The 23,516-nt window shown below is 46.4% G+C and overlaps 1 protein-coding gene across 13 annotated transcripts in view; it reads left to right on the forward strand.

Moving 5' to 3' along the window:
• HIRA (histone cell cycle regulator) overlaps window positions 1–23,516 on the forward strand; it is a 102,029-nt gene that overhangs the window by 16,668 nt on the left and 61,845 nt on the right. For 8 of the 13 annotated variants that reach the window (XR_012419010.1, XR_012419011.1, XM_074004465.1 and 5 more), the window contains exons 2-9: window positions 3,900–3,962; window positions 6,075–6,185; window positions 7,401–7,491; window positions 8,796–8,890; window positions 16,851–16,946; window positions 17,967–18,127; window positions 20,400–20,567; window positions 22,656–22,769. Coding sequence is in view for 11 of the 13 variants with exons in the window: in XM_005567987.4 (XP_005568044.1) it covers window positions 3,900–3,962; window positions 6,075–6,185; window positions 7,401–7,491; window positions 8,796–8,890; window positions 16,851–16,946; window positions 17,967–18,127; window positions 20,400–20,567; window positions 22,656–22,769 (899 nt within the window). In the remaining 2 variants the exon portion in view is untranslated. Of the gene's footprint in view, window positions 1–3,899; window positions 3,963–6,074; window positions 6,395–7,400; window positions 7,492–8,795; window positions 8,891–9,144; window positions 9,214–15,757; window positions 15,871–16,850; window positions 16,947–17,966; window positions 18,128–20,399; window positions 20,568–22,655; window positions 22,770–23,516 lie in introns of those variants that run through there. The other 5 variants (XM_074004466.1, XM_015457439.4, XM_074004467.1 and 2 more) reach the window with 4 other exon arrangements.

Raw genomic sequence — 23,516 nt, forward strand, 5'->3', positions numbered from 1 at the left:
CAGTGACTGACTATATTGGCTCTGTATTAGGTGTGCAGGGACAACATTCTGATCTGGGGTTGATCTAAGGATAGGTGATTGCTTGGTGTCTCCAGAGTCTAGGGTGTGTTAATTTGTCTTTTCTTTCTGTCTCTATTACAAAGAAAGTCCAGACACTGGAGGTAGTTGGGAACTCATCTTTGTCATCATCATGCTGTGCCGCAGGAAGAGTTTTCTAACTAGCTCGGCCAGAAGGTCCCTTTCCTCAGCTCCACCTCAAAGACCCCTTTAGAAGAGGTTCATTCCTGGCCGGGCGCGGTGGCTCACGCCTGTAATCCCAGCACTTTGAGAGGCCGAGGCGGCTGGATCATGAAGTCGGGAGATCGAGACCATCCTGGCTAACACGGTGAAACCCCGTCTCTACTAAAAATACAAAAATTAGCCGGGCCTGGTGGCAGGCACGTGTAGTCCCAGGTACTCAGGAGGCTGAGGCAGGAGAATGGTGTGAACCCGGGAGGCGGAGTTTGCAGTGAGCCAAGATCGTGCCACTGCACTCTAGACTGGGTGACAGAGTGAAACTCTGCCTCGAAAAAAAATAAAAAAAGAAGAGGTTCATTCCCAATGATGGAATGTGAGTGACTGCTTTCCTTGGGACGGAAAGGTCTAGTGCTGTAAGGAGGTGGGGAGCCAGCACTGCGCTGGTGTCTGTGTAGGTCCCCTACCATATTTCATCTCATTTACTGCACAACACTAAGAAAGGAAACATGGTGCCAACAAACCAGGCACGCCTTCCACCAAGGTGTGTCCTCATCGTGTGAAATGGATGAATCTTAGAAGTAACGTGACACAGCATCTTAATCTGTCTCACAAGGTGCTTGTAATGGTGAATGTGTCCTCCACATTTTTGCAGATTAAGAAATGGGTGTGGCCAGGCGTAGTGGCTCACGCCTGTAATCCCAGCACTTTGGGAGGCCGAGGCAGGTGGCTCACCTGAGGTCAGGAGTTCAAAACCAGCCTGACCAACAACTACTAAAAATACAAAAATACAAAATACAAAAATTAGCCAGACGTGGTGGCGTGCGACTGTAGTCCTAGCTACTCGGGAGGCTGAGGCAGGAGAATTGCTTGAACCTGGGAGGCAGAGGTTGCGGTGAGCCAAGATCGCACCACTGCACTCCAGCCTAGGCAACAGAGCGAGACTCCATCTCAAAATAATAAAATAAAATAAAAAATAAAATCTCAAGGCTTTGCAGCTGGGTAAGTGGCAGGGCTGAAGATTCAGCCCATGATGTTTAATGCCAAAACCAAAACCTGTTGCCAGCCTCCATCCCTGCCTTCCCCTGGAGCCTGGAGGCCCCCACCCCCATTTTCCACACTGCTATTGTGGAGCCTGAATGTGAATATGACCTTGGAATTACCCTGCCTTAAAAGTACCATTAGAGAAATGTCTGGGCTCCTTACTGATGCTTGCTGAGCCCTGGCCATCTCTGTCTCCTCTTCTTTCTCATACCCTACCTGCACTCTGCTCTGCAGCAGCACATCAGCCTATTTCTTGATTCCATGCTGTGCATCCCCTCAGCCTGAAATCCCTCTCCCTCACCCGATCTTCTGGCTAACTCTTACTCAACCTTTGGGACCCAATTCAGTTATTATATTTACAGGAAGCCCGAGGCTGAATGAGTCAGGTGGCTTTCTACTTGTGAAGTGTCCATCAGCGGACATCTTACTAGGGGAGTTTGTATGATTATATATCTTTACTTTCTCATTGCTTAGCTTAATGCCTGGCACATAGTAGAAATCTGCAAACAGAGACTGAGTGAGAAAACATGCAGTCGATGCTGTGAGTGGGCATGATCTAAAGCGCACAGGCTCTAATTGGTACCTGTGCAGCTGAGCCTGGCTCAGCCTGTGTGTGCTCTTGGATAGTCGGGGGAACTGTGACTTGCAGGTAAGGGTTTCTGATGTGCTTCTTGAGGGGACTCATATCATACAATGTCTCACAGACTTATGGAACTGAAAAGCACTCCAAGGGGAGGGGAATGTTCCTCCCTGATTGCCTGTCAAGACCAAGGCTGTCAGCTAGAATATTTTTTGTTAAAATGACAAATGCCCAGCTAAAGTTGGCTTAAGCAGAAAAGCAAATGAATTGGCATTTTGGGTTATCTCTTATATGACAAACCCCTAAATTTGCTGGCTTAAAACAATAACAGTTTTATTATTTGCTCATAGTTCTGCAGCTTGTCAGGACTCAGCAGGTCCAGCTCATCTTGGCTCTATGGAATCTGCTGGGATGGCTCGAATAGCTTGGGGATAGAACACCTCACCAGGCCTGTGTCTGTGGCCTTGATTCTCACTTGTCCGGGCTCTTTGATGCTCTACATGTGGCCAGTTTGGGCCTCTTCAAAACATAGTGGTCTCAGGGTACTTGGACTTCGCACATGGCAACTAGATTTCTCCAGAGAGCCAAAGTTGAACGGCTAGACTCTTTAGGCCTACACCTGGAACTGGAGCAACATTGCTTCTGTCATTTGCCTTTGGTTAAAACGGGTCCCAGGTGTTTCAGATAAGGGATACTCAACCTGTACTACATAATGACCAGTAAGAAGGAAAGTGTATTTTCTCTCAAGTTCATGCTTGATTTGACTGCACGGCTACGGCTCTCCACAGCAGGGTGCTGCCTGGGTCCCATGCTGGGCAGTGCCTTTTGGGCATCAGCATTTAATTTTCAACACTTGCATGGGAGCCCTGGCAGGACTTCACAGTTCTCAGGCAGCCACTGCCTGCCCACACACCCCTGACCCCAGTAGTTGCTGAGTGATTCTAGGGCTGGTGACTCTGGTACTGTATCCACATTGCCGCCTCTTGGGTGACAGAGACAGAACATGTTCAATTCCACACACCCCTGACCCCAGTACTTGCTAAGTGATTCTAGGGCTGGTGACTCTGGTACTGTATCCACATTGCCGCCTCTTGGGTGACAGAGACAGAACATGTTCAATTAAGAGACTCTTGGCAGCAGCCCATCTATATCAGCAATTGCTGATGCTTAGTTCATTGTCATGTATCTCCTTTGCCACCGAACAAATATTGCTGCGCTACCATGCACTGGGTACTACGCCAGAGGGAGAAGATGTGATGAACTCAACAGCAACTGACATACTACTTGTAGCTCTTGTACATTTGTCCTAGAAGCAGGGAGCTGGACAAATGCCCACCAGGCGTGAGTCCCTTCTATGGTCTGCTGGGTTTCAAGCTCCTGCAGTGCTTTTGCCAGTCTGATCCACCCACCCAGCCAGCCAGCTAGCTTCATGGGATCCTAGTGCAAGCCTCAGAACTAATAGCCACAGTCCTTTCTCCTGGAGGAATTGAACAGCTAATTTAACATAGAATACAAACTGTGAAGGAAGTTCAGCCAGAGGAGATGCTGAGATGGCAGACTGTATGTGAAGTTCACAGCACAAACAAAAGAGGGCTGTTTGGAAGCAGAAGTATGACAAGTGAAGAAATGCTCCTTGGTTGCAGCCAGCCCTGGTCCTGCTCAGCTGTCAGCCAGAAAAGACAAATAGTGCTCCTTCTGTCCAGGCTGCCAGTCAAGTGCAGATCTGCACAATAGGGAGATGTCTGGAGTTATAGCTGTGTGCCCTTTTCGCTAAGTACCTGTGACTCAGAACTTTAATCATGAACAGCTCATAGCCTTTACAAACACACATCCCTGCAAGATGGCAGACAAATGCCCAGGCATCCTGTGGGCTCAGCCATTCTCAGTGATGGAATGCTTCCTCCCACTGTTGGACTTTCAGCAGTCTAATGTTTGGAGAATCTTCTAGCAGTTTAGACTTTAACTGAATCTGTTGAGTTTGATACTCTTCAATGAATAAAAGCCAATTTAGATATTGTATTTTTTTTTTCTTTGTTTCCAGGCAAGCCGATTTTTTCAGTTGATATTCACCCTGACGGGACCAAGTTCGCAACTGGAGGACAAGGTATGTTTATGGAATAATGAAAGGGAAAACTTAGCAGTCCTGGCACCTTGCTCTTCTCCTGCTCTCCATTTAACTGTAGAGGGAATACTTGCTATTTTTCAGTACAGATGCAATGCTGTTTAAAATGTATAGTTATAATGTGTTATCTAAATGGATAAAATCAAAATCCTTTTATGGCTTTAGTGTGCTCTCTGTAAATATTTTGGCAGCAGGTTTATCATTCTAATTTCTGTTTATTGGGTTAATATTAAAATAAGTTTGTATCCCCAAGCTTGTTGAGCATCGAGAGTGGCAGGTGGTGCAGTGGGCAAAGCCCAGCCCCAGAGGCAAGGGCTCTGTCAGTATTTTTCTTATCTGAAAAAAGGGAATGAGAGTGGTTTAAGCTTCTAAAGCAATCATGTAGTTATTAGGCCCATTTTCTCGTCAAAGGAATTCAGCTAGGTTAAGGAGAAAGTACACTGTGGGCAAGTAAGAAAGCCCACACCATTTGAAACTGTTATTGGTAGTATTGCCCTTCTGCTGCAGCCAGCATCTTTTGCAATGTTACATGGTTCTATTTGGAAAGACAGAGCTGTTCTTCATGCTAGGACACCAAGGTGTATATATAGTGACAGAATGTAGCATTCCACAGAGCCCAGCCCCCTGTCGTCTTCACCCCAGAACAGGGCCTCCCTCCAGCCAGGCCTCCCCAGGCAGCACTTAGAGAGTGACTTTATGAGCTTTAGGTCCTCGGGCCAGGTGCTGCAGGGTGGGTTTCCAGCAGATGGTTCCACCCAGAGTCAAGGAGCTGGAAGGGAGTGTAGGGAAGCTGTGGGCAGGGAAGCCTTTCTCTCCTTCCATGCTGTGGACTGTACCCAAGAGGAGGTGCAGCACATGAGAGAGAATACATGGACTTAGCTGGAGGAATTAGAGGGTTTGCACCTGTACCCAGAAGACACACATTTTACCACGTTGGTCCAGCAGAAATGTTTGGAACTATTTTTACATACTGGCCAAGGGGCAGTTTCAAACATGCTTTATGGTAATTTTGGCATGTTCATTGGATTTGGCCCCATTATAATAGGAAATTAAGTGAGGGGCTAAACTTTGTTAGATATCAGTGATGGAAAGCTTAGAAATCATTACTAAGGCCGGGCATGGTGGCTCACACCTGTAATTTCAGCACTTTGGGAGGCCTAGGCAGGCAAATCATGTGAGGTCAGGAGTTCAAATCAGCTTGGCCAACATGGTGAAACCCCATCTCTACTAAAAATACAAAAATTAGCTGGGTGTCATGGTGTTCGCCTGTAATCCCAGCTACTCAGGAAGCTGAGGTAGGAGAATCACTTGAACCTGGGAGGCGGAGGTTGCAGTGAGCCGAGATCATGCCACTGCACTCCAGCCTGGGAGACAGAGCGAGACTCCATCTCAAAAAAAAAGAAAGAAAAGAAATCATTAGTAAAAGGCATGGGTATATTTTTCAGCCAAGCAATACATCACCTCATGCACAGGAGCCCTAAATCCCCTCTTTTGGTTGGTCTCTCATCTGTAGGTAACTGCAAAGGGTAGATAACAAGATAATGAGCCCTTTTTCCTGTGTTCAGGGTGCATTTGGGTCTCAAAACAGTCAGCTCTGAAACAGCCTAAATTCCAGGCAGCCCCTGGAAGGCGAGCCCCACTGTGTGGGGCTGTGGTGTGCTTTTCTTTTTCCTTTTGGGGTGTACATAGAACGGAAAAGGTCTTGTGACATTGACTTTCCCTTCTCCTCATTTCACAGATGAGGAGTCAAGGAGTCAGAGTCTAGGTGCTGGGGGGGCATGAAGACCTTCTAGGGAATCCTGGTGGATCCGTGTTAGAGGCTAGACCAGAGCTCAGTTCCCTCCTGATTGCTAAAGTTCTTTTTGTAAAGTCAGGTTGACTTCTGCTGACTGCTAAGTCCTCTCTGTTTGGTCCCCATGAGTACTTATCATCTTTTCTGTAACTTAAATTAGTAATTTAAATTCAGTCTCCTTAGATCTAGTTAATTATTATTTATGGAAGCTAAGCGAGGACTTCTCATTTAATTGGACATTAAATATTAATATCAAATTTCTACTCCTTGCACATTCAGTAATTTCTGCTCCTTCATTCCAGGGCAGGATTCTGGGAAGGTTGTGATCTGGAATATGTCTCCAGTCCTCCAGGAGGATGACGAGAAGGATGAAAATATTCCCAAGATGCTTTGCCAGATGGACAATCACTTAGGTATTACAGAGTGGCCCTTTGCAGGCTTTGCGTGTTGGCAGAGTGCCCAAGGTTAGCACATGTGTTTGTAATTAGAAAGATAAGGCCCCGTGCGGCGGTAACTCCCCTCGGCCTGCTGTCTGAAGGCACAGATGTTGGCTGCACACCTGGGTGAGTTATTCGGCAGAAGACTCGGCCCGCCCACAGAACCATCTTTGGACAGTCTGCAGGTACCTCTGGTGATTTCCTGCTCATGAGTCGTTACTGCCTGATTCCATGGGGCTTTGGGGCCAGCGACCTGGACACAATAGGGTTCTAGGGAAGGGTGCGCAAGAGACAGTTTACCAAAACATCTCAGGTTGGCACTGTGTCACTCCGAGGCTCTCTGCCAGGACCCTTTTGGCCATCAGACAGTGTCATGGTTTCCTTTCCTGCTGTAGTGCCTTAGTTTCCCACCCCTGAGATGCTTAATGAACAGTCACTGACCTTTGGACATCAGCTCCTTCCTTTGCTCTGTGTGTTCTTGTCCTCTCAACATGCCTCTCAGCATCTTCAGACTTGGAGCATAAGTTACTCACAGGCCATGTGGGGGCTACAACTTTGATAGCCATCTTTCAGGTCTCCCAAAGGCCAAGTTGTGAGTACTCTTGGAGGCTGTGGCCCATCAGAGGCCTGGGGGAATTTCTGCTGATCTTAGTTTATAAGCGCAGAGTCAATCAATCTGCAGTGCTGGCGAGTTTGGAAAATCCGAATGTGAAAGGGCTGGCTCTGACAGATGAGATGAAGTCAGAGTTTTATACCCTAACAGACTGCTCACCTGAAAATTCTAGAAAAAGCATCTGACCCTTTTTTAGCACATACTCTCTTTTTGAGAATAATCTCTACTCAGAAATACATCTCATCAATAGATGGCCCTTTTGAAATAATGAGATTTGGTTATCATTTTTTTATTTTCTTGGAAAGAAGCCTTCTATTGACTATATCATTCAGCACTAACGATTCTCAGAGAATGTATATTTTTCCACCCTCCAGACTGTTCTGGTAATTTGTTTTTATAGCACAAGTAGGTTAGTACTTAAACTGAATTGTTTTTCTGGGGCTGTGACACAGTAGATGCCTTAAATAGATTAGATAGATTAGATTTTATAAACCCTTTACATCTTGCCAAACTCTACATGAAGCAAATGGGCATGACTATTGGATTTTCATCACCCTATTTTTTTTTTTTCTTCCCAGCATGTGTGAACTGTGTGCGGTGGTCAAACAGTGGGATGTATTTAGCTTCTGGGGGAGATGACAAACTGATTATGGTGTGGAAGCGGGCTACGTAAGCATCATTTTCCTTTCTTCACATTTTATTTTTAGAAGCTGCTTTGCTGGTCTTTATCAAAGTCACCTTTCCCCACCTTGTCACTGAAGTTCCCATAGCCCTGACCTCATAAGTAATAGGAAGTGCATGTAGGTCAGGAGCAGGTGGATCTTGACGAGGGATTCAGGAGACCTAGTCAACTGCCCCCTCACGGGACTGCAGGCTCTCACCTGAAAAGGAAAGGCTGATCTCTTCTAGTGCTGATGTGGGTGGAGCTTCATTGCTTTTGTTTTTTTTCAAATGAAATTTCACATGGAAGCCCAGTATACAAAATGGTTAAAAGTCAGGGTGTTCTGGTTCTTGCCCAGGATCTGGGGCAGGGAATCCAGAGTCCAACCTCTTTGCCATTTCTTTATTCTCTGTTGGTCCCCACCTGGGGCAGCCTCTGCTCTACTCTCAAAAGAAGCTAACCATCACCTGGAAAACTATTGCTCCCAGGTCTCTGGGCCAGTCAGGCTGGGGAACCAGACCCTGCACCACTGCTCATCAAGAGTGGCCCTGTGGCTGTGGCTTCAAGAGCAGAGGCAGAGGCTGTCTCTTTAGCCTACTTGGCTGTCTCAGCACACTCTCTTTCTGTGGATTTGTGATGAGCTCTACAAGAGCAAAAGGTTGTTATCAAAGGCTCTGAGCATTGGTGTGTCAGCACTGCCTCCACCAGGCCCCAGGTGACTGATGCTCCTCTGGCTCCTCTGGTGGGGGCTAGTACCTGTAGATCACATGGTTTCTCTGCCTCAGATGTCAAAGCCATTTGATTCATTGTGAGACGCTTAAAAATAAAATACTGTTGATTTTGCTTCTTTAAATAGCCAACATAAATAACATTTAGTATACAATTTAGAAAACTAAAAATACAAAAGAAAAAATATCCCTCATCACTCCACCTAAAGAAAGCTACAGTTAATATTTTGACATTTTGGGATGTCCTCCTGACCCATTTTCCATGCATAGATGCTATCCATGTCATGTGTTTTTTTTTCCTTTACATAAGTGATATCATATTGTATGTGATGTCCTGTGGCCTGCTTCTTTCTCTTATTGTGAACATTTTTCCATGCAAGATTTGTAATGGCTGTGTAGTATTTCATCAAGTGCATGGATCATAATTCACCTAATCAGCCCCTTTTATTCAGCAACCCAGTGCTTTCCAGTTCTTGTTTGTTTTTGCTTTGTTCTGTCTGCCCTGATAAGCTGGCTGCAGGGAGCATTTCTGGGCAGTGCCCAGAGCACTCCATGAGTGCCTTTTTGGCCCTTTTCTCACACAGGTACATCGGCCCCAGCACCGTGTTCGGCTCCAGTGGTAAGCTTGCCAATGTGGAGCAGTGGCGGTGTGTCTCCATCCTCCGGAGTCATTCAGGCGGTGAGTGGGACTGCCTGTTGGGGTGGGCGGGCCCCTGACACCTGGCTCAGATCAGCAGCACCACCATGTCCCCTGTGGGACTGTTTGGTCCTTAAAGCAGCCCTATGTCTGGGCTGTCCCTCCCCATCACAGTCAGTCACACCCTGCCTATCCCTTACGATCTGTGCAGTCACCGGCTCCACTACCTGTCTCCAGCTGCATTCAGTCTCCCCACTCTTGCCCTCATGGGGTATATGTTTATATCTTTAATGTAGAACTTCCCACGTTCTGCTGTTTGTCCTGCTGAACAGAATCAGTACCTTCATCAGCGGATCACTAAGTCCGTAAGCACACTTTGTTTATTCCCCAGAAATCAGCTCACAGATGCCCATTGAAAAGATCTCAACTTGAACTTGAGTATGTTTGCAGTGGTTTAAATAAACTTGGTATGGAAAAAAGCACATTTTATGAATTTAGACTGAGGGGGAAAGGTACCCATGCACTGTATACTCCGGTGTCAAGGATGCCAGGTTGAGTGCAATTTAGACTTGACTCAGGAGACTGAGTCCATTTGGTCCAGGAATGGACCAAAGGGTTTTCCAGGCAGGGTGGTACAGCATAAGTGAGAAAGTCTTGGTGTGAATGGGGATTTGGAGGCATTTCACCATGGGTGGATCTTTATAGACAAGGCAGGGAGCAGCACAAAGTGAGGCTGGTCAGGTATGCCAGGGTTGGATCATGGAAAGCTTGTGCTCCCTGTTACTGAGGGAATCCCTTATCATGGAAGAGATAGGGAGCCACTAAAAGCTTTGAAGCATAACAGAGAGGTAATTGTGACAGCTCAGTGAAGTGGAGGTTCTTCCAGTGGTTCAGATGGACACCGTCAGGGCCTGAGCTAGGCCTGTGATAATTGAGGTAGAGAAGAGGAGATCGATTTGGGAATACTTAGGACTGGGCACAGAGAGGTATGAGATAGATTCCTGACTGGATGCCTAGATAGTCAGAGGTATGACCTCTGCTGAGACCTTAAGGGCAACAGGCTTATGGGGATGGATACCAGTTCAGAATGGGCTTGCCCCTGGCTTGAGGGGTAGTGGAAGAAATGTCAAGAAACCTTGGAATTGAGCCTGGAGATCTGGGCGAGGACAGGGCAGGAGTGAGAGGTGTGCGAGGTGGCATCACCTGTAATCCATTGGCAGTGTATGCTTAGCAGATTCTCTGTAGACAGTTTAAAGGAGAACAAACCCATCTTGGTGGCAGCCATAGATTGAGTCCACGTTTGTGAAAGTTGAAACGGTAGTGTTGTATTATTGTTTGATAATGAAATTGTGTAATTTGCCCTTATTTGTGTCACAGTACTAACAGTGAAGTCTAGTTGAACTTTTCTGGAACTTGGTGCACATGTCTATAAGGGTGCCCAAGCATGGGGTAGGCCTCAAGTGAGAACTACAAGGCCCTAGCCAGAGCCTTGCATTCTCTGTCTTACCCCACCCCCCAGTGGGGCTCCTTTACCAGACAGGTAGGGTTGACACTCATTACTCACTGGTCCTGGTAGCAGGTGTGGGCAGAACCATTCAAGAAGAAAAATCAATGACAAGCAGAAGTAAATGAATAAGAAAGAACTGGATCTTTGAAAAGCAAAGTGTGAGAAATATATACTTGGTATATTTAATTGGGGGTTGGGAAGAAAAAGCCTAGACAAAATTAGAGGTTAAAGATCTAGAAAAACATTTAACCCAGACAGAAAAAAATCATCAAACAGTACAATATAATGTTTGTACTATTAAGCTAAAAAAATACTAAAAAATCGTTTTCTAGGATTACCATAGGATTAGGAAAAACTGAACAGAATAATAACCAATGAAGAAATGGAAGGCTGTCTTCAGAAATGCTTCTTAGTCCTAAATTATTTGTAGATGCATTGTTTTGAGCTTTTAAGAAAAATTATACAGGCCGGGCGCGGTGGCTCAAGCCTGTAATCCCAGCACTTTGGGAGGCCGAGACGGGCGGATCACGAGGTCAGGAGATCGAGACCATCCTGGCTAATACGGTGAAACCCCGTCTCTACTAAAAATACAAAAAACTGGCCGGGCGAGGTGGCGGGCGCCTGTGGTCCCAGCTACTCGGGAGGCTGAGGCAGGAGAATGGCGGGAACCCGGGAGGCGGAGCTTGCAGTGAGCTGAGGTCCGGCCACTGCACTCCAGCCCGGGCGACAGAGCGAGACTCCGTCTCAAAAAAAAAAAAAAAAAAAAAGAAAAATTATACAGAACAATAGCAATATTTATAATTGAAAAGGAGATATAAGCCAGGATTATTATATCTGGAAAATACAAGAAAACCTAAGAACAATAATGTAACAAAAGCATAGAATAATATGAATAAAGATAGAAAAATCAGAAGTGATACTCGTAAATATAACATTTGAAAACAGTAATTTATTTATTTATTTATTTGAGACAGAATCCTGCTCTATTGCCCAGGCTGTAGTGCAGTGGTGTGATCTCAGCTCACTGAAACCTCCACCTCCGGGGTTCCAGCGATTCTCCTGCCTCAGCCTCCTGAGTAGCTGGGACTACAGCCGCATGCCACCACACCCGGCCAATTTTTTTTGTATTTTTAGTAGAGACAGGGTTTCACCATGTTAGTCAGGATGGTCTTGATCCCCTGACCTCATGATCTGCCTGTCCCGGCCTCCCACAGTGCTGGGATTACAGCTGTGAGCCGCTGCGCCCGGCCAGAAAACAGTAATTTATTATGATTAAATGTGACATAATATAAGTGTAGTACAAGATAATCTATTAATGTAACTTTACATACTAGGAAGTTAGATAGGAAAAGCTACAGTCATCTTAGGTATTTTAAAAGGAACATTAGACAATTCAATATCAGTTCCTGTTAAAAATGCTTTTTTAAAAATGCCTATAGAAAGATATTTCTTTTCTTTTTTTGTTTTTGAGATTGAGTCTCACTATGTCACCCAGGCAGAATGCAGTGGTGCAATTACGGCTCACTGCAGCCTTGAACTCCTGGGCTCGGGTGATCCTCTTGCCTCAGCCTCCCGAGTAGCTAGGACTACAGATATGCATCACCATACCTGGCTAATTTTTTTTATTTTTTGTAGAGATGGGTTTCACTATGTTGCCCAGGCTGGTCTTGAGCTCTTGGGCTCAAGAGATCCTCCCACCTGCACCTTCCAAAGTGCTGGGATTACAGACGCAAGCCATCACACCTGGCCTAAAGCTGTTTCCTTAACATGGTAGAGTCCTTAGTCTTTTTCAAACCCGTGGCAAATATTACAGTTCACAGTTAAGCCTGGTTGTGGTTTATATCAAGAAAAGACAGTGATGGGTGTTGTCATTTAATTTCTTGCTCTGGAATTTCTGCAACACAGTTAAACAGAAACTGGAAAATAAGACAAAAAGGAAATGAAGGTGACATTATTTCACATTAAGAAAAACCATAGGATAATAAAGCTCCTGGAACAAATAAAGCACTGAAAAATACTTAGAACTAATGAGTCTTTATATTGGCCTCAGAACAATTTTAAATTATTTATCTTTTGCTACTAATAGCCAATTAGAATAACTCATAATAAAAAGAGAATTATACATAGTGGGATCAAAAGTTATAAATATCCAGGAACAAGTAATCTTACCAAGAAATGAATTAGATTTCTACAACTTAAATCACAAACGTTTTAAGATATAAACATTGAGAGACAGAAAATGGCTTCGTAAATTCAAAGGCTAAATGAAATACATTTTTCCCCAAATTAATATTTACTTGTCCATATACCAAACATTTATTGAATGTCTGCCATGTTCCAGGCACTGTTCTTCTCTCAAGGAGTTTTGTTCTTGTAAAAGAGACTGACGAGTGAGTAGTATAGGAGATTTGAAGGTTAGCCCAGAGGGCAGAGTCCTGTAAGGAGCTGGAAGATGAGTGCTCAGTGAGGAGATGACATTTGAGGGAACACTGGACGGCGATGAGGGGACAGCCAGTGTGAAGGCCCTGGAGCATGGACATGTGCTTAGTGTGCCCAGTGAACCCCTGGGAGCTGGGCTGCGGAGGAGGGTGCGAGAGGGAGTGTGCCTTCGAGACCATGGTGAAGGCTCTTCTCTGAGCAAGAATAGGAAGGCTCAGCAGGGATCTGGGCAGAGGAGTTGAGACCTTTGGCAGCAGTGTGGATTCTACCATGCGGGGCTCAGGGCTGCACTGGGAAGACCAGTAAAGGAGCCGCTCCGAAAAACTAGGGAGAGACAATGGTGGTTTGGACTTGGGGCATAACACGGAGGTGGTGAGAAGTGGTCAGAGGCGGATTTCCTGGTGCATTGAATATGGGATATGAGATAAGCAGAGGAGTCAGGATGGCTTCCCAGACTATGGTCCAGACAGAGGAAAGGATGCAGTGAATGTAACCTGAAGCAGGAAGTCTGCAGGTGGGACAGAAATGTTTGTTAAGGGAAGTGTTTTGGAGTTTGGTTTTGGACATGGTAAGTTTGCCAGTGTAAGGGGACATACTGTGTAGACATTTGGATATATGAATCTTGGAAATATGAGGTTCTGGGTATGAGCAGAGTCCAAGGATGAGCCTAGGGATTGGAGAGCTGAAACCGGCAAAAGAAGCTAGGAGAGGCCAGTTAAGACAGTGAAAAGAAGCCAAACATGGTGGTTCATGCCTGTAATCCCAGCACTTTAGGAAGCCGAGGCATGAGTGTCACTTGAGGCCAGTAGCTCAGCAGCCTGGGTGTCATAGTGAGACCCTGTCTCAACAACAGTAACAAAAGAGGCAGCGAAGAGAGTGTTTGAAGGAGAGGGGAACGGGCAGCATACTGCTTATTGCTGAGGGGCAAAGTGAAGACCAAGGATGGACTGCTAGGCTTGACAGCATGGAGGCTGCTGGGGGCCTAGGCAAGTGCAATATTCATGTGGTGTCATTGGGCCAGAGGTGTCATTGGAGGATATTCAAAAAACACTAGGGGAGGAGCTGAGCTTTGTCAGGTGTGTGGGAAGATGGAGGAGAAGAAAAGGGGGAGTGGTGGTGGGCTGTCAGCTGGAGAAGCGAGGTAAGGACCAGGTGGGTGGCAGGTGGTGAGAGGACAGCAGCATCAGTAGATCGGAGTTCCTGGTGGTGTGAAAGTGCTGTTGGAGCTGAGGGTGAGCTAGGAGCATGGGGCTGATGGCTGGCCTGTGGGAAGGTTGGAATTGAGACGGATTGCAGTGATTTGTCATGGAAGGCCTCTAGATATGACCATGGGGTGAAAGTAGTAGAAACCAAGGTCATCAGAAGGGAAGGAGGAATTTAAGGAACCAAGAGCCTGGGGTGTTAGAAGAATCATCCTCCTGGTCACCAAGAATGATGGTGAGAACAGTGGCCAGAAATGTAAATCCACAGGTGAGGGGAGGGGTCTCCTGTGTGTGTAGATGCACAACAAAAAGGAGGTGCTATATAGTCTGAAGACAGAATCTCCAAACTGGGAGTTTAGGAGAAAATTATGTCATGTGTGTGGATTTACTCAGCAGTGATTGTAAAGGACATCTGGAAGGATAAGAATGTTATGGATAAAAACATTCAAAGTTCCAGTGATAGAAACATCATGGGTTTGAGGGTAAACTCACAACACTGAAGGAGGCTACAGTGTACCTAAGAATTTGGTGTGATGTGAAAGGAGGCATCACTTATCAAAATGGATTCTTCCTCACATGGGGCGTAGTAACTATTAAACAGTTAGTGAGGAGAAATTAATTTCGATCCTCACCGAATACAGCACATACCAAAATAAATCCAGATATTAAAGAGAGAAACATTCTAAATAACTACACAAGGAAAAAATAGAATTGAATATTTACCAGACCTCTAGCAGAGAGAGTATTTTTCAAGGTTAACAAGGCAATAGAAGAAATCACAAAGGAGAATAACAGATTTTACTCCATAAAACTCCTACAGTATAAAAAGGTAAAGAGGTGAAATTTGCAGTTAATAGCTGCATTATATGTGTCTGTGGAGATTGCTAAGAAAATCCCTTCTCTTTTCTGGACTCCCACCTGACCACATATTCTCTGTTCTAGGATGTGGGCACTCCCCTGCTGTCCTGGTGTTTGCATGTCTGCCCCTTCAGGACTCTCAGTTCCTAGAGAAAGTTGTTGTTTTCTTCATTTTTGTAGGCACTGTGTTTATGTTGTTAGACCCACTGCCCAAAACACTTCCCAGTAAATAGCCACAATAAGTCAGCAAATCAGTCCAAAAAGACATTAGGTAAGAGACAAATGCTTTCACTAATAATCTAATTCAAAATTTAAAATATAAAAACGTACTTAATAAATAAGTTGGAAGAGGAAAAAGTCATCATCCTCAATGCTAATTAAGGGAGTTTTGGAGCAAACAGTCTGCATGTAGAAATATAAAACCACAGGGATCTTGGAAAAGCAGTCTACAGTTTTATGAGAATCCAGACCTGTGAGGATGCTCAGATATTCTGCCCAGGATTCGCACTCTGGGGTATGCATCTCAGAGAAATAATCCAGAATGTGGAGAGTGACACATACACACGGGCCCAAAAAACTGGAATCCAGTTAACCTTCAGTGTTATATTAGGTCAATTAATAGTAGTGAATGCTCTCAACCACATAGAATGCAGGGCAAAAAAGGAAAGAAGCTGTGAAGATCACATAGGCATTTAGACTACAAAATGTGAACCACAGCATGTGAGACAATGTGAAAAAAAAACCTGTTAAACTGTCACTAGATTTTTTTTAAACTAGAAAAAATACAATAGATACTTGGAATATTTTTGTTTAAACCTCTTGTACAAAGAAAGCACTTGATAGCTGTTACCTTGCTGCTATGTTTGTTTCTTCAACTCACCAATCATTCTTCTGTATACCTAGCACTGCACCAGGCGCTGAGGTTAGAGAAATAACTAAGACTGCGCCCTTCACCCCTGATGGCAGGATAGGCAAGGTTGGCACCATCGTCACAGCGGACCCTCATCGATGCCTTGGTGTGTGCCTGGCATGGTGTTGCAGCAGTTTATCACATTTAATCCTTACAATGACCCTATGAAGATAGGTTTTGGGGTTTTTTGTTTCATTGGTTTTTTTGTTTGTTTTTTGAGACAGGGTCTTACTCTGTTGCCCAGCCTGGAGTGCAATGGCGCAATCATGGCTCACTGCAGCCTTGACCTCCCTGGGCTCAAGTGATCCTCCCACCTCAGCCTCCTGTGTAGCTGGGGATACAGGCATGTGCTACCATGCCCAGCCAATTTTTTGTAGAGATGCGGTTTTGCCGTGTTGCCTAGGCTGGTATTGTACTTCTGGGCTCAAGTGATCTGCCCACTTCAGCCTCCCAAAATACTGAGATTACAGGCGTGAGCCACTGCACCTGGTCTAGATTTTGTTTTTTGATCTGCACTTGACAAATGATAAAATAGAGTCACAAAGAAGTGAATGTGATTAATTCTGTTTGGAGGCTCCGTAGCGAATCAGGGTCTGGGAGATGAGACCCAGTCCATGAACCAGACAAGGGCCTCAAGATGACTTGTGTTCAGTTGTCAGCAGCCCTGGAGTTCTGACTGTGCCAGGCATTCTGCCATGTGCTTTACCCACCGTGTCTCATGCTCAGAAGGCTTTTGGAGGAAGGCCCTGTTATGATTGGCGAATCTAGTCAGCAGGGCTGAGGAGCATGCTCCAGGCCACAGACCCACGAAGTAGCAGGCTCTCATGCATGGGTGTGGTGCCATACGGTGCCCAAGCTCTGAACCATACCCTCAGTTGCTTTGTCTGTAAAAGGAGTGAGGCACTGGGGTCGGTTAGATGCTTTAAATTTATGACCAATTGAAAAATTTTGGGGGGAGTTTTTTCAGGTTGGTTAAAAAATACCAGAGTTGTTATGAGGTCCCAGGTCCCAGGGGCACTGGCCAAGCTAATAGACAAGGGCATTGCCGGGTAAAAGATCTCACCAGAACCCTCTGTCTTCTTTCAGATGTGATGGATGTAGCATGGTCTCCCCATGACGCCTGGCTAGCCTCGTGCAGCGTGGATAACACTGTCGTCATCTGGAATGCTGTAAAGTTCCCAGGTCTGGGGCCTCCTCTGACTGGTTAACAGCGAGCAGTACTTCTTGTCGGTTTCTGGAGCAAGGGTTGGGCTGTCTCCGTAGTCTTGGTGACAACAGATGTATGACAGTGGCCTAGGATTTATGTGTCTTGTCAGTTTTTCTTTATCAGTAACATTTGCTTAAGCTTTAAAAAGAGATTAATGCTTAAGAAAAATAGTAACTGAGTGCTAGCATGGCATGCCACAGATCATGAGGGTAGTGGATGGGCAGCTGTTGTTGGGGACCTTGGTGCTCCCAAACCTGCTATGTGCACCCCCACCACTGGGCTCTGGGCTCAGCTCAGTCACCATCTCCTCCGTGAAACCCTTGAGCAGATATGGGCTAACACAAACCCAGTTTTGCAAAAGATTGATTTTTCTAAAGTCACAACAGATGGCATAACCTGGCACAGTTATAACTAGTAAAATTCTTCTCATATTTCAGCTCTGTGTTTGAAGTATGCTTTCCTCATGGATCCAGGTCATTTTAACTCTTTGAAAGCCACCAGCATGTATGGAAACACTCAGTCTGGCTATGGAGAGGGCAACTTTAGAGACTGGAGTAGCATTTGGATTACAGATCTATATGGGGTACCATCGTACACACCTTTGTCTTTAGCCATAACTTACAAAAGACTGAGCCACTGTGTGGCCCTTTGAGCTGGTAGGCCTCCTTCTTATCAGGGAGCTACCAGGGAGGCTAACGTCAGAAGTGCTGGTGTCACAGCCCAGGAAGGGCAGCCATAGGCAGGGCCGCTAGATACAGATAAGACCTGGATCAGAACTGGCCCCTTGGTGCCTGCCTCCTTGATGCAGTCATTTCTTTAATTGGCTTTTGCCTTGGTGGAGATCAAATAAGGAGGCCCTTCTGCTTCTGCCTGGTGTGGGGGCTGGCCAGGGCAAACTGCTGAGTCCGCTCTCTTGCATATCCATCCTATAGCCCATGGATTGAGGTCACATTTTCCCCAGATGACACCTCTCCACATTCCTTTTTTCTTCACAGAAATTCTAGCTACTCTGAGAGGTCATTCTGGCTTGGTCAAAGGGTTGACATGGGACCCTGTTGGTAAATACATAGCCTCTCAAGCTGATGACCGCAGCCTAAAGGTGTGGAGGACGCTGGACTGGCAGTTGGAGACCAGCATCACCAAGCCTTTTGATGAGGTAAGTGGGGACAGCTCAGGGAGCTGAGCCCCAGCAACTGCCCTAGCCCCTTCCTGACTTCTGTGTGCAGAGAGGGAGTTGGCCATGGGCCAGGCCACCTGGGGAATGCATCGAGTCTGGGAGCCTGAGCGGATTCACCAAGGCTCTCTGGGGTGGGACTCTGGCCCTAAGAGTCAGATAATACAAAATCCTTCATTTCTGAGATACTGTTTAATTTCCAACTTTGAAATGAAAGGGATTTATAGTTTTGTTGTTTTTTGTTTGTTTTGTTTTGGTGACGGAGTTTCGTTCTTGTTGCCCAGGCTAGAGTGCAGTGGCATGATCTTGGCTCACTGCAACCTCCGCCTCCCAAGTTCAAGCAATTCTCCTGCCTCAGCCTCCTGAGTAGCTGGTATTACAGGCACCCACCACCACACCCAGCTAATTTTTGTATTTTTAATAGAGACGGGGTTTCACCATGTTGGCCAGGCTGGTCTCGAACTCCTGACCTCAGGTGATCTACCTGTCTCAGCTTCCCAAAGTGCTGAGATTACAGGCATGAGCCACTGCACCCGGCCCAGATTTATAGGTTTAAAGTTGAAGTGAACCTTAGAGATGTCTCCACATCATTCTGTCACCCAGCTCACTCCCACAGACATGGATAAAACTGCTGCTTATAGTGTGGAATTTACTCTGAGCCTCCCGCAGTGCAGCTTGCTGGGGGCCAGGGCAGGATGGAGGAGACTCTTGTTCCATCCCCTGTGCTTGTTGATATGCACCCTGCAGTTCAGGGGCCTTTTTTCCTGGCTAGAGTTAGCAGTACAGTTTGCACATTTGGAAATCAGACTGCAGTAGCTTCTCTAGTATTTTACTCTTCCTTTATTTGAGTTCTGATTTCAAATGGAATGAAAGCTCAAGATCACCATTGTTCATTACACATTTATTAAGTGTCTGTTGTATAGAAGGCAGTAACTGGGCACAGGAAGATAAAAGTGGATTGAGATGGAGTCTCTTCTCTTGAAGCTTAAAGCCGCTTAGGAAAGACAGGCATTCCCATTAGTTGCATGATGATGGAGTGGTCCACAGTGCAGAAACAACCCAGGAGAGGTGAGTGCATCAGGGAAGACTTCACAGAGCGAGGGACACATGCGTGAAGGTTTGCAGGAAGAGCAGGCATTTGCCCACTGGTCAGGATGACTGCAAAAGTAAGGTGATAGTCATATGTTCACTTCTCCCCGCACAACACCACCTCCTGGGCTAGATATATGACTACTGGTTTTTACCTTACTTAGTCTTGCCCTGAAGAGCTTTTGCTCCTTCTGGAGTTCCTCAGGGCTCTGACTGCCAGGCATTGGGGTCCCATGAGGTGGACTCCTAGGGACGGCTTTAGGAGTGTCGTGAGTACCAGCAGGAGCTGGTAGTACTCTTCAGCCTCCACTGGGTGGGCCCATCATTCCGGGTAGGGGGTGGATCTATGGCCTAGGTTGGGAGCTGAAGTGGGTGATTTCACTACACTCAGGCCCTGGTTTGTCCTGTCCTGCTCTAGAGCTGTAAGATCATGATCTTAACCCTTAAGTGTTTAGAACTGCCCTGGGCCCACCTTGAGCTTCAGGGAGCTGGCTCTGGACCCATGTCATCTCATTTTGCAGGAGGAATAATGTAAAGGGATGTTCTGCCTCAGTCTCCAGTCCAGGTTGGGGGAACAGTGCCTTTCTACTGTTCCTTTTATAGTTTATAAGGATGTTACAAACCTCTTGTCCCTTGCAGGTGTCCTCACCACCCTTTGGGTGAGGCAACAGGCTCAAGAGAGTAGGTGGTGCCTTATGGTCATCAGCTACATTACAGACACAGGCTTCTGCCAGGCTCCTGGGTTAAAAAGAGCTTTTTCCCCACCAGAGTATATCTTGAGGATGCTGTGCAGATGCCATGCTGTGGGTTAACAGGTGCTACACAGAAGAATTGGGTCAGTGGCCAGAGAGATTTGGCCCACACAGAGGCTATGGTTCAAACAGGTAGCCTTCCTGCAGATCTCAGGGCCTACACTTCTGTACTGTATTTCTTTGTTCAGCTCCTCTGGGGGAGTGTAGGATGCTGCAGTTTCCAAATTCATTTCACAGAGCCCTTTTTGGTTGGGCCATCTGGAGACACAGAAACTGTCAGTGTAGCCAGAAGCTTGGGGTGCATGCTCCACCATCACACATTTATAAATTGAAGTTTAACTTTATCCTTGAGGCCAGAGTTTTGGTCACAACGGTGACCATGAGCTCCTTTCAAGTGCAGATGCTTCTTTCAGTGTGGAGGAACGACCCATGTGTTGCGGCTCAGCTGGTCACCTGATGGGCATTACCTAGTGTCTGCCCATGCCATGAACAACTCAGGCCCCACTGCCCAGATCATCGAACGGGAGGGATGGAAGACCAACATGGACTTTGTTGGGCACCGGAAAGCTGTGACTGTCGTGGTGAGTGCCCAGGGAACTGAAGGAAGATGGGCTCCAAGATTCAGCAAATATTAATTCTTGGTTTATTTTGAATAGTTATACTTAAATATTTAAAAACTAATTTTACAAAATAGAGTATGTACTTGGTTGATTTATTGGCAAACTTTACATGGTGAACATCACCAAAGTCAGTCTTGGGTTAGGAACATTGTAGCTCCACATCAGCCTTTTACACACTCAGGTATGCTCAGGAGTGCCCAAGCACAGTGCCCCCCTCACCTGGCTCCAGTGATTACAGGTAGGATTCTGGTGCACCCACCAAGCACTGCACTTGTCCCCACACCTGGCAGCATCAACCACAGGTGCAAGGCCATGCCATAGATCACTGAGTTGGAAGCTGCTGTCAGTCCTTAGGCGTGAGAGTTGTCTGGCCACTCGTCTTATGCTTCTCTATGATTTTAATTAAATAGTGTCCTGAGAGAGCCCAAGGCAAGCCATTAAGTAGTTGCAAATAATCTGTGAGAACCAGGATTTTCTCAACACTGGGCAGCCAATAAAATAAACAGATTGATGGGCTAAGGTTGATATAAACTTAAGGATCATCTAAGACCCTGATGAAAATGGACTCATTTTTGCCTGTGTTTGAATAGATAATAAGTATCCGCCGGATGCGGTGGCTCACGCCTGTAATCTCAGCACTTTGCGGGGGCTGAGATGGGCAGATCACGAGGTCAGGAGTTCGAGACCAGCCTGACCAACATGGTGAAACCCCATCTCTACTAAAAATATAAAAATTAGCCGGGCATGGTGTCGTGCGCCTGTAATCCCAGCTACTCAGGAGGCCGAGGCAAGAGAATCACTTGAACCCAGCAGGCGGAAGTTGCAGTGAGCCAAGATTGTGCCACCGCACTCCAGCCTGGGCAGTAGAGCAAGACTCCATCTCAAAAAAAAAAAAGATAATAAGTATCTATATATTGTACCTTAAAACACAAATTTTGTATAAATAAAATATTACATATTACATTTTTTTGTTTTGGAGTCCATGTAGGGTTTTGTTTGAACCAGAGCTTTGTTGTTAAAGTCTTTGGAAATCACTGCTTCATGGTTAGTGCTCTACATGATTCTCCCATGCAGTCCTCACAACCACTTCATTAGTGGCTCTGGGAGATCACGCCACCTGCCTATGGCTCACAGAGCTCCCAAGGCCCTGCAGCCTCATTGGTGTTGGAAACAGTAAGCCCAGGGACATGCCTCTGAGTTCCATATTCTCCAGTCTCTGTGCACCCCGACCATTCCTGCCTACCCTCTGGAATTAAAACATCTCTAGGCTACCTGACATCAGACTTTCAAGAACCCTCCTTCCTCTGCCCTCAGTTGTCCTAGGTTGAGGATTCCCAGAGCGCCCATCCGCTTTATATCCAGGAAGGTGGCTGGGAGCTCAGTGAGTGCTTTCATCCTTTCCAAAAAGAAAGACAAGTTACTCTGGGGGTAGCTCCCTGGGCTAAGCAGCCAACCAGGCACCTTTGTGTGATATTGCCGTGGCCACTGGCCCAGGGAGATCACAAATGACTCTCTGACTGAGCAGATCTCTGCTAGACGGTTATGACTGAACAACACATGCAGTGAGGCAAGAAAAAATTCAGGAATTCAGAGGTTCACACCCCTCCTGCCCATCCCCTTGGCCTCCCTTAGGAAATAGGGAGTGAGAAGGTCTTTGTTTCTGAAGCCCCCTTGCAGGCTCAGCTTTTCTGCAGGTCCTAGGGCTGGCCCTGCCAGGCCAGAGGGAATTGAGAAGGCTAGTTTCAATAGCTACCCATCCCCTCTACTTGGCATGCTTCAGAAATGGAGAGTTTGGTAGCGCTAGTTTCAAATCTGCACATTTCCCAGCTTACTCATTTGTTGCCTCTGCACGTACTTTCTGACCTCCCTAAGCCTCCTTTCCATCATCAGCCAGATGCCTCATAGGTGGTCAGGAAGATGAAATGCATGCTCAGTGCCTGGACTCAGAGAATGTCTGTGGGAGACTCCTTTCAGCGGGCTGGGACTTGGGCACAGGGGACATGCCTCAAGCTTGATTAATTATTTTTAACATTTGTTATTTGGCTTTAGAAATTCAACCCAAAAATCTTCAAAAAGAAGCAGAAGAATGGGAGTTCTGCCAAGCCCAGCTGCCCGTACTGCTGCTGCGCTGTTGGCAGCAAGGACCGCTCGCTTTCTGTCTGGGTGAGCCTGCTACCCTGAGCTTTTGTTGCAGGACGGGAGGTGTAGGTTGGCAAAGTAGCGAGTGGAGGAAAGAGAGACCTGCTTTGGGTGATGCTCAGAGTGTACTTCTACTCTGCACCCGGGGTCAGCCCCTCCTTGGAAGCTCACAGGCTCTCCTGCTCTCCCAGAAGGAAGTGCTGAAGACTGGGTCTGTGTCCAGCCAGGAGAGGCCACCTTGACCCCCAGCTAGACCAACTCTCGTGTCCAGGCTCGGGCAGCACCCTCAGTGGTCAATGCCATGAGCAGCATCTTGGGCTTGCTTCCCAAAATCTTTATATGGCCGGGCACGGTGGCGCACACCTGTAATCCCAGTACTTTGGGAGGCCGAGGCAGGCGGATCGCGAGGTCGGGAGATCAAGACCATCCGGGCTAACATGGTGAAAATACAAAAAATTAGCCAGGCTTGGTGGCGGGCGCCTGTAGTCCCAGCTACTCAAGAGGCTGAGGCAGGAGAATGGCCTGAACCTGGGAGGCGGAGCTTGCAGTGAGCCGAGACCACGCCACTGCACTCCAGCCTGGGCGACAGAGCGAGACTCCATCTCAAAAAAAAAAAAAGAAAAAAGAAAAATCTTTATATAAAGTGTATTCACCTGAAAGGTACAGCTTGGTGAGTTGTCATACATGTTTACACACCAGTGTCATCACTCCCTAGAGCACTCCTTTTTGTCCCTTTGTCCCTCCCCAGTCAAGACCTTCCTCACCACCAAA

This window comes from Macaca fascicularis, chromosome 10 (assembly GCF_037993035.2).
Source record: "Macaca fascicularis isolate 582-1 chromosome 10, T2T-MFA8v1.1".
NCBI lineage: Eukaryota > Metazoa > Chordata > Mammalia > Primates > Cercopithecidae > Macaca > Macaca fascicularis.